The sequence below is a fragment of the Panthera leo genome, chromosome B1 (genome assembly GCF_018350215.1).
Source record: "Panthera leo isolate Ple1 chromosome B1, P.leo_Ple1_pat1.1, whole genome shotgun sequence".
Taxonomy (NCBI): Eukaryota; Metazoa; Chordata; class Mammalia; order Carnivora; family Felidae; genus Panthera; species Panthera leo.
Window position 1 is genome coordinate 27,838,719 of NC_056682.1, and position 10,681 is coordinate 27,849,399.

The 10,681-nt window shown below is 44.9% G+C and overlaps 1 protein-coding gene across 1 annotated transcript; it reads right to left on the minus strand.

Moving 5' to 3' along the window:
• Positions 1–1,056: 1,056 nt before the first annotated feature.
• MBOAT4 (membrane bound O-acyltransferase domain containing 4) lies at positions 1,057–9,247 on the minus strand. Its single transcript, XM_042936659.1, has 3 exons — positions 9,110–9,247; positions 5,144–5,368; positions 1,057–2,020 (listed from the first exon to the last, which is right to left on the minus strand). The coding sequence occupies exons 1-3, from the start codon at positions 9,226–9,228 to the stop codon at positions 1,057–1,059; spliced, it is 1,308 nt and encodes a 435-aa protein (XP_042792593.1). The 5' UTR covers positions 9,229–9,247.
• Between the last annotated feature and the right edge of the window lie 1,434 nt (positions 9,248–10,681).

Below are 10,681 nucleotides of genomic sequence, written 5' to 3' on the forward strand. Positions count from 1 at the left end.
ATGTGCCAAGAAAAGGGAACTGGACCCTCAACGTTGTACTAAAATAGGATTTACTTCTTGTTCTTGGTCTCTTTGTGTGACATATTTCATGGGTCAGTTTTGTACTTAACAATTATGTAAGTGCTTATCAAGCCTCAGCCAGATTTTCAATTTATTAACATATTCTGAGATAATATCAGCCTTTCCATTCTGAGACCAAATTTTTCAAATTACTTACGGATCAGCATGAGTCTCTAGTTCATGTAACAAACCCACACAATTATATGATTTAGAGGGTTTTTGTTGTTGTTGTTTTTAAATTTTTTTTTCAACGTTTTTTATTTATTTTTGGGACAGAGAGAGACAGAGCATGAACGGGGGAGGGGCAGAGAGAGAGGGAGACACAGAATCGGAAACAGGCTCCAGGCTCCGAGCCATCAGCCCAGAGCCTGACGCAGGGCTCGAACTCACGGACCGCGAGATCGTGACCTGGCTGAAGTCGGACGCTTAACCGACTGCGCCACCCAGGCGCCCCTGTTGTTGTTGTTTTTAAAGTAATCTCTACACCCAACACGGGACTAGAACTCATGACCTCGAGATCAAGAGTCACATGCTCTAGTGACTGAGCCAACCAGGCGCCCCTGACTTAGGTTTTTGTTTTTGTTGTTTTTGTCTTGCTGAACTCACGGTCCAGGATCAAGTGGACCAATCGGACACTCAGTGTTTAGGTGTCCATGTATATACTGTTTGTCATTTGGTTCACAGTACCTAATGTTTTTATCTATCCCCTTACCTAAATGTTGTTTCCACACCTACACTGTAAGCCCCAAGGGAAGAAACCATGTCTTTGTCTCTTTTTTGGGGGGGGGTGGCGCGGGACTTCGGTACCAGTATAATAGCTTGTTAAAGTAGATGCCCAAATTTCTATGGCAAGACATGAGGTATACGCATCCAATACTTGAAAAAAAAAAAAAGACCTAGTATGGAAAAGTTCAAGCATATGCATCATCAACACACCATCTGGCACTTTTTAAACTCTATTTCATGGATGTATAAGATGAAGGCTGGGGAAAGATATCAGGTCAATTTATGCTTTCTCTTCGCTAATAGAAAAAGCAAAATACAATACACCATGGGAAAGACACTGTTGTAAGAATTACACAGCAGCCAGAGAGAGGAGAGGCTCCTGACCTCCACAGCCAGCATTATATAGGCAATGATGAGCTGGGTGTGGGCCCAGGTGACAGTTCTATAGAGCAGCTGCATCGGCCAGGATCTGATAGACAAGTTGGCAAAGGTGTGGATTAGGTAATCAGCTTCCACCATCAGAGCCCAGCAGAGGAAACCAAACACCTGTCCTGGATGGAGCCCGTGCCACCAGGCAGAGAAGGCAAATGTCTGCAGCAACGGCCAGGCCCTGCCGTGCTGGAATATGAGGCGTCTGAGCCACCCAGCTGTGCTTTGGTTCCACTTTCTCGTGAACAGGGATATCCTGTGGGTTGTTTCCAGTGTCCAAATGTCCGCATCAGGGACGTATCCCTCCCTAGCAGGGCTCTGACCAAATTCAGGTCCAAAGCCTGCTGCATGGAGGAGCGCATCATCCAGGATCCAGCAGGAATAGTAGGTGAGTTTGAAGAGCTCGGCTGTGGACCACATGACACGGATGCACTGGAGTTGCCGGCAGTCAGTCAGACCTGCTCCTGCACCCACCACCTTCCTCAGGACCACCTTTAGGCACTCGAGGCCCAGAATCTGCAGACCCATCCGGGTCAGAGCCCAGACAGAGCGCCTGGGACCCAAACTGCTGGACCCTTGAACACGAGCCTGAAATCTCTGGAAGGAACACAGGGAGCCTCCTAGGAGAGCAGGGAAAAAGAGCAAGTAGCTGAAATAGGGCAGTGTCTTCCACAGATGTTCAAGAACGGAGCTTCTGCCCCTGATGCCTCTTGCTTCTGCCTTCACTTTTCCCTCACAAAGGTCCAGAGAGAGGGATGTGACCCTCTGGGTCAGGAGCATGAGGGAGGAAAGAGTGATGCAGAACCTGAAAGAGATTTATTTAAATGTGAAAACGCTCCCCATATTTATTTCATCCCAGTACAGTCCCTCACACATGACCCCACAGCAGATAATAGCTCTGAATGATCAAGACCGATGTCCTGGCCTACAGTGCCCCCACAAAGACTCTTAGATTAGTTCAGACCACAAGCTACTCTGGGCAGGATCAAGAGGTAAATGGGGAAATCGGGGCACCTGGGTGGCTCAGTCGGTTAAGTGTCTGACTTCGGCTCTGGTCATGATCTCATTGTTCAGGAGTTCAAGCCCCGCGTTGGGCTCCATGCTGACAGCTCAGAGCCTGGAGCCTGCCTTGGATTCTGTGTCTCCCTCGCTCTCTGCCCCTCCCCCGCTTGCACTCTGTCTCTCTCTCCCTCAAAAATAAACATTTAAAAAAAAATTTTTTAAGGTAATGGGGAAATTAATCATGAATCCGAGAGGCAACTAAAAGACTGACAAGGAATATCATGGGGAAATATTGATTATAATATTTCTAAGAATGGCCTATACAGATTAGGATCAGGGACCTGGAAGAAATTTGCCATGGAAGAAACAAAAATTTAGTACTGAAGAGACTATAGTGAAGCAGAGATTTTGAATATGAACCGGTCCCTGATAGTAAGATTTTGCAGGCTGTGGTTTCTGTGCTGAGGAATGTGAGTCAAGCTAGGGGTTCAGGGTGTGCACTGAGTCATTAGCAATTTGAGGGGTGTTCTTAACCAATCACCTGAACTGCTCTGGCTTCAGTGTCACAAGGTAGAGAAGATACTACTGGCAAAGTTATTGTGGAGAAAATTAAGGAAAATTATATGGTGCACTCTACAATCAGGGTTGCTGTCCTGTGGAGAGAAAATGGCACTGTTTCCCAAATGCTGCTGTTTCATTCTGTGAGTCTGAGGATTAAAGGACAACTGACTTCATCTGACTTATCCAAACAGTAAGTAAAATTGCCTCCAAATGCCACCAACCCCTGTTCACACTCCTTCTGTTGGGGTGGAATGTGTTCCCCGTAAATTCGTATTTTGAAGCCCTATCTCCCAGTCCCTCAGAATGTGACTGTATTTGGAGACGAGTTGATTAAGTTAAAATGAGGTCATCAGGGGAACCTGGGTGGCTCAGTTGGTTAAGTGTCTGACTTTAGCTCAGGTCATGATCTTGTGGTTCATGGGTCCGAGCCCCGCATCAGGCTCTGGGCTGACAGCTCAGAGCCTGGAGCCTGCTTCCGATTCTGTGTCTCCCTCTCTCTCTGCTCACACTCTGTCTCTCTCTCTCTCTCTCAAAAATAAATAAACATTAAAAAAAATTTTTTTAATGAGGTCATTGGGGTAAACCCTAAATGAATATGACTGGTCTCCTTATGAGAAGAGGATATTAGGGCACAGACACACACAGAAGAAAGACCAGATGAGGACACAGGGGGAAAGAGCCATCTACAAGCCAAGGAGGGAGGCCTCAGAAGAAGCTGAACCTGCCAACACCTTGATCTTGAACTTCCAGCCTCCAGAGGAAGTAAGTTTCTGTTGTGTGAGCCACCCAGTCTTCATTACTTTGTTATGACAACCAGAGCAAATTAGCACCTCTTCCCATTTCAGCTCTGGCTCAGCCTTCCTTCCGTCAACCAGATCCCGTTGAACTTGCTCCTCCAGCCCCTATCAGGTCCTGGCTTCCCACTGAAATGCTAATTCACCACACCCTAGTCAGTACTCCCCATTCCCTACCGGCTGCCATCTTGCCTCTTCTTCTGAGAAGCAAACCCTAAAGCCTTTGGTGAAGACAGTGAGGATAAAGAAAAGGATTCTGGGTGTGGCAGGGATGGCAAAATGAGTGAAGCAATGGCAAGCTAGAATCAGACCCGCCTCGACAGGTCACAGCCCCTGTTCTGTGAGTGACCATGGACCCACGCCAATTGTGATAACAGAGGGAGCCAGGGACCACAGGCCTCAAGAATACAGACATACCTGTATTAGATACCTCTAATCTTGGTGATCTCAGGGACTCATGAAAACATTTCTTTAGACTGATTCTTTTTCCTACACTGGGTGACCACCCTTCTGGGAGGATGGAATAGCTGAGTCTCAATGAAAGCAAAACTCTTGGGGCACCTGTGAGTCTCAGTCAGTTAAGCATCCAACTCCTTTTTTTTGTTTTGTTTTTTTAATCATTATTTATTTTTGAGAGAGAGAGAGAGAGAGAGAGAGAGAGAGCGAGCAGGGGAGGAAGAGAGAGAGAGGGAGACCCAGAATCCGAAGCAGGCTCCAGGCTCCAAGCTGTCGGCACAGAGCCTGACGTGAGGCTTGAACTCATGAACCGTGAGTTCATGACCTGAGCTGAAGTTGGACGCTTAACCAACTGAGCCACCCAGGCACCCCAGCATCTGACTCTTAATTTCAGCTCAGGTCATGATCTCACAGTTTGTGAGTTCGAGCCCTGCGTTGAGCTCTGCACTGACTGTGTGGGGCCTGCTTGGGATTTACTCTCTCCCTCTCTTTGCCCCTCCCTTGTTCCTGCTTGCTCTCTTGCTCTCTCTCTCGCTCTCTCTCTCAAAATAATTAAACATAAAAAAAAAAAGAAGAAGAAGCAAAACTCTTGCACAGCAGCTTCCATGGGAAGGTAGCAAAGGTTTACAGTGGATTGATACCTTCCTGGTCCTATTAAAGGGGAGGAGAGGCCGCTGGCCGTGTGTCTAAACCACCAACTCTGAGTTCAGCAAATAGTGCTTAGTCACTTCAAGACAGGCCTCATCCAGGGGCCCTGGGACCCCTGGTTCAACGCCCTTTCAGGCACAATGTTAAGTACAGCTAAGTGCCAGATACTGTGCTACACAGGAAATACATGGTAGTTATTTATAGTCACATCATTACATTTATATACATTATCTCTAACATCAAAGATTTGCATTCAGAGACATAAACACACATATACACATACACGCACACTTTTGTTTTTAGGAAAAGAAATGGAGGCTGAGAGGTTAAATGACTTGCTTAAGGTCACACTGCTCAGATGTGCAAGAACTGAGATTCAAACTCCACACTCAGGGTCTCTCCACGTCCCCCAGGCACAAGCAAAGCCTTGGCTGGTTTAATACAGCCAAGGGAACAGGCCGCTTTACCTCATGGAAGGACGTTCTTGCAGGTAATATTCAGTATAGTGCAGACCCAGGTGACACAGCGTCTGCCAGCTCATCTGAAAGAAGAAAGCCCACCTGTGGACATCCTGGGGGCCGAGAAAGGAAATCAGAACCCCGGCGCACAGAGCAGGGATGAGGACAAGCACGGCGAAGGAACCCATAGCAGCCCAGGCCAGGGCCCCGCCTCCAGCCAGGAGAAAGAGGTACCTGGAAGAAAAAGGACAAGTGTGAGACTGACTTGGAACAGTGTGACAGATGAGTCACTTCAGATGTCATTCTGGAGAATCCCATGTAACACCTAAGGGAGCCATACTGTTATCACTCCAAAGTCTTCTTTTTGTTTTTCTGAGGGAAAGAACCCTGGGAGAAAAAGCCAGAGTCCATTTGAAAACACCTACCTCAGGAAACAAATTTTGATACCCACCATTCAAGTGGGAACAACACCCTCCCCTGACAATCCTGTGGGTGACAGCTCTGGAAGGTTCCCTGGTGGGGACATCTTAAAAAATCTAGTGGTTTGCTGGGGCACCTGGGTGGCTCGGTAGGTTGAGCATCTAACTTTGGCTCAGGTTATGATCTTGCAGTCTGTGAGTTCAAGCCCCGCATCAGGCTCTGTACTGACAGCTCAGAGCACGGACCCTGCTTTGGCTTCTGTGTCTCCCTCTCTCTCTCTCTGCCCTTCCCACTTGTACTCTGTCTCTGTCTCTGTTTCTAAAAAATAAACATTAAGAAAAAAATTTTTTTTAATCTAGTGGTTTGCTGCCTGACTGAAAAGTGATGGGAAGCTAGTGTCGAGGATCTAGGACAGCTCTCTAGACATCGTCTCATTGAGATGAGCCTCTTTCCTTTTCGCTGGGTTGCACTGCCCTGCACCATTCCAGAGAGAGTGGGAAAGGGGACTCCGTGCCTCTCTCCACTAACTGTTTGAAAATTCAATTAGAAAAAAAAAAAAAAACAACAACAACTCAATTAGAAAATCTTTATAGGTGCTCTTAATCTTCCCTATTGCACTTTAAAGATCTTAGGAGTTGATGGTTTTTCTTAATGTTGTTAAAGACCCACGTCAGTGAAGTGGTTTATGCAAACTGCCTCCCTCAGAAGCTGATAGATGCCCTGAGGATGTGCAGAGACCTGGGAAATTTCACATTATGAGGACTCAGTTCTTCTTTCCACAGTGTATGGAAGTTAGTTTGTTTGTTTACTTTTTAAAGTTTTTTTTTTTTTTAATTAATCTCTACACCCATTGTGGGGCTTGGACTCATGACCCCAAGGTCAAGAGTCACATGCTCTCCCAATTGAGCCAGCCAGGTGCCCCTGTTTGTTTGTTTTAATGGGTGCCAAATTAATAAATCTGAATGAAGAGGTGTGAAAATAGGTCCTGACTGGTCAGGGATAGGAAAATTGAGTCAAAGAGGCCTATGCTTTTGGGGCACCTGGGTGGCTCAGCCAGTTAAGCGTCCAACTCTTGATTTCAGTTCAAGTCATGGTCTCATGGTTCGTGAGTTCGAGCCCCACATCTGGCTCTGCGCTGACAGCACAGAGCCTGCTTGGGATTCTCTCTCCCTCCCTCTTTGCCCCTCCCTCCCTTCAACCTAAATAAACATTAAAACAAACAAACAAAAAGATTAAAAAGAGGCCTACATTTTCTTGACCACTGCAGGGTATGTATCATGGCTCAGCGACACACACACATTAGTAAGAATGTCTTTCCTGTGGGGGGACTGATAGGTGGTCCCCGTGTAAGTTGCTCTATCACACAGGGTCTGGGCCATTCCTGTGCTTCCCTGCCACGGAAAAATAAGGGGAACACGTATTCCTTACACAGCAGAAGTAGAAGCCTGAAGTGGCAACTGCCCTCAGGCTTTGTAAACATTAAAATGTCTACACGTGTTCAATGTAGGCTACATGATGTATTGAGTACTTATTTTATTCTAGGCATTGTGCTAATAATCTCTTTGTAAGAAATAGCTTTATTTAATCCTTAAAATAACTCCATGAGATAGGCATTATTATTTCCATTTCACAGATCAACTTGAGAATTTATTCACATACACAGGACACTCAGGAAGGGAAGGACCCAGGATCCGCCAGGCTGACTCCGAAGCCAGCCATCTCTCTCTCTCTTTTTTAAGTTTATTTATTTTTGAGATATTCCCTCTCTCTGCAAGAGAGAGGCAGCGCACGTGCACGCATATGCGCACACAAGCAGGGGAGGGGCAGAAAGAGAGAATCCCAAGCAAGCTCCATGCTGTCAGCACAGAGTCCAGAGCCCCACGTGGGCTCAAAGTCACAAACCAAACCATGAGATCATGCATGACCTGAGCTGAAATCAACAGTTGGACGCTTAACCTACTAAGCTACCCAGGCGCCCCCCAAAGCCGGCAATCTTAACCCTATGGGAATTAACCCTTGTTTTTGCACTTACTTTGCTTTATTATCTGTGATTCTTTCTCAATAGGAAACTTTTTTACAACTGCTCCCCTCCTAAGTGAGGGTAAGGGCCGTCAACCAGTTGTGAACATGTAATATACCACAGATTAGTCAAACTCAGTAGTTTTTTTAATTAGATACAACTAGATCTTACTTAAAAATCCCCAGTGTATAAAAATCTTAATTTCCAAAATAAGTGAATCATTAGGAGGTAGCCCTCGGGCAATGGATTTTCATGTGACACAAGGATATTCCACAAACTTCTTTAAAAACACGGGCTGCCTTTAATGTATATAATGTATTAACTATACAGGGGCGCCTGGGTGGCTCAGTTGGTTGAGAGTCTGACTCTTTGTTTTGGCTCAGGTCATGATCCCAGGGTTGTGGGATTGAGCCCCATATCAGCCTTTGCACTGAGCATGGATCCTGCTTGAGATTCTCTCTCTCTCTCTACCCTCTCCCCTGCTTGTGCTCTCTCTCAAATAAAAAATAATAATAACTGGGGCGCCTGGGTGGCTCAGTCGGTTGAGTTTCCGACTTCGGCTCAGGTCATGATCTCACGGTCTGTGAGTTCGAGCCCTGCGTCGGGCTCTGTGCTGACAGCTCGGAGCCTGGAGCCTGCTTCGGATTCTGTGTCTCCCTCTCTCTGACCCTCCCCCATTCATGCTCTGTCTCTCTCTGTCTCAAAAATAAATAAACATTTAAAAAAATAATAATAATAACTTATTAACTACACAAAAATCATTTCAATCAAGTTATCAAGTCTCTAATGATAATAATTTTTGGACCCCAGATTAAGATCCAGCCAATCTAACATAATTTATTTCGACTTATTCCATTTCTCTGAGAAATCATACAAAGGCATTTTAAAAATCAGTTATATATTTAATAAAATTTAATTTTATTGAAAATTATAAAATTCCATGAAATTAGGACTGGTCAAGAGTACAGGACATATGGTGAGGGTATAGACATATCTGTTTGGGGAACTCCTGTACTAACTCAACATCGATCTCTCCCCAGAGTTTATTTTCACCGTTTTCCCCTTTAATGTAAACCTGTCAAACTTTGAGTCAATGCAGACATGATGTCAATTTCCACTACCATTGCACTCTAATAGAGATATCAATGATTGAGCAATCAATAATCAGTGGTAGTGATAAGTACTTAAAAACAACCGTATAATTAATTATTTTTTAAAAAATTTTTAACATTTATTCATTTTTTGAGAGACAGAGAGAGACAGAGCATGAGCCGGGGAGGGGCAGAGAGAGAGGATGACACAGAATCCATAACAGGCTCCAGGCTCTGAGCTATCAGCACAGAGCCTGATGCGGGACTGGAACCCGTGAACCGTGAGATCATGACCCAAGCCGAAGACAGTCACTTAACCGACTGAGCCACCCAGGCGGCCCTGTATAATTAATTATTTAATCTTCATGTCTTCAGGCCAATCCGTGCTTTTTGACCTACTATGGTATTCATAGATGTAAAAGCAAAATTAGCCTTTAAACCTACCTGGCAGGGGTGGAAAATGAATCCATAGTGCAGAGATAATTAAACAGAAGTGCAAAAGGAAAAGCGGCCCCTTGATAAAGTGATACAGGATGGAGGAAGAACAGCTGAAGCCAATCCATTGTGAACTGGGACAAAGATACTGTGCTTTCCAGAGTCCTTAACAGGTGCCTTCCTTCAGGAATAGAAATCTCAACCAGGTTCTCTTTGATCTGCTTATATGGCTCAGGAAGGCGTGGGTGAGTAAAAAGCAAACAAAAGCACTGGCGAGAAGCAGCATAAAAGTTGGCTTTCTGATAAAGGGAACTGCACTATAGAAACCAAAATGCGTCTTGGTGTGATATTAAGAACGTACAAAAAACATTGCTTTCACAATTCTCGTTTAGTTTACATACTGTGTTATTTGCCTTTCCAGTCATCTGTCTGTCATATTTTCTTCACTAAGTTAAAGAAAAATGTCATTTTCCAGTTGTAGACAGACAACTGGCTGGCTGGGAAGGAGAAGCAAGGATGTGAGCGAGGAAAGGAGTCACCATAATCACGTGAGCCAATTCCTAAAATAAATGCATATGCGTGTGTGTGTGTGTGTGTGTGTATAATCTCCCGTGGTTTTGTTTCTCTGGAGAACTGTGATTAATACATACACCATGGAAGTCTTTCAAATTAATTTAGACAGACATTGTTTGAAAACAGGTGCTTATATGCTTGGGGACAATAGAATGTTTTAAATTCATCCATATATTTATTCAACAATATTCTTTTTTAGTATTTATTATGTGTCGGGTACTGTGGTCAGTGCTGGGTAAACGGGGACAAATTCGTGTGGCTACTTTCAAGGAACTAAGTCTTTGGGGAAAATAATAAGATAAACAATTACAGCTGCCAATGGGTCCTTTTTTTGCGTTTTTTTTTTTTTTAAAGTAAACTCTACCCCCAAGATGGGGTTCAAACTTACAACCCAAGATCAAGAGTCCCATGTAGTACCAACTGAGCCAGCGAGGCACCTGGATGATGGGTCCTCTTCTTATTCCATGGAGAAAACCAGCAGTAGAGCAAGAATGACCTATTTCTGATTGGGTGGCCAGAGAGGGTGTCTCTGAGTGTGATGGTTAGTTTTTTGTATCAGTTTAGCTAGAGTAGGCTACAGTTCCCAGCTATTCAATCAAACACCAATCTAGGTGATGTTGTGAAGGTGTTTTGTAGATGTGATTGAAGTCCATAACCAGTTGACTTTAAAGAAGGGAGAGTATCCCAGATTATCCGGGTGGGACTGATCCAATCACTTAAAAGGCTTTAAGAGCAGGCCTGGAGCTTCTCTGAAGATACTCCACCTACAGACAGCAGCTACACCACATGCCTGAGAGTTCCAGCCTGCCCCACAGACTTCTGACTTGCCTAGCCAGCCCCCACAATTGTGTAAGCCAATTCCTTGCAATAAACCTCTTAATTTATAACTCCTAGCAGTTCTGTTTCTCTGGTTGAACCCTGACCAATACACAGAGTATGTGACATCTGAGACTTAAACCATCATAGGAAGGCAGGGTGGAGAGCAGGGTCAGGTGGAAGCGCTCTGGG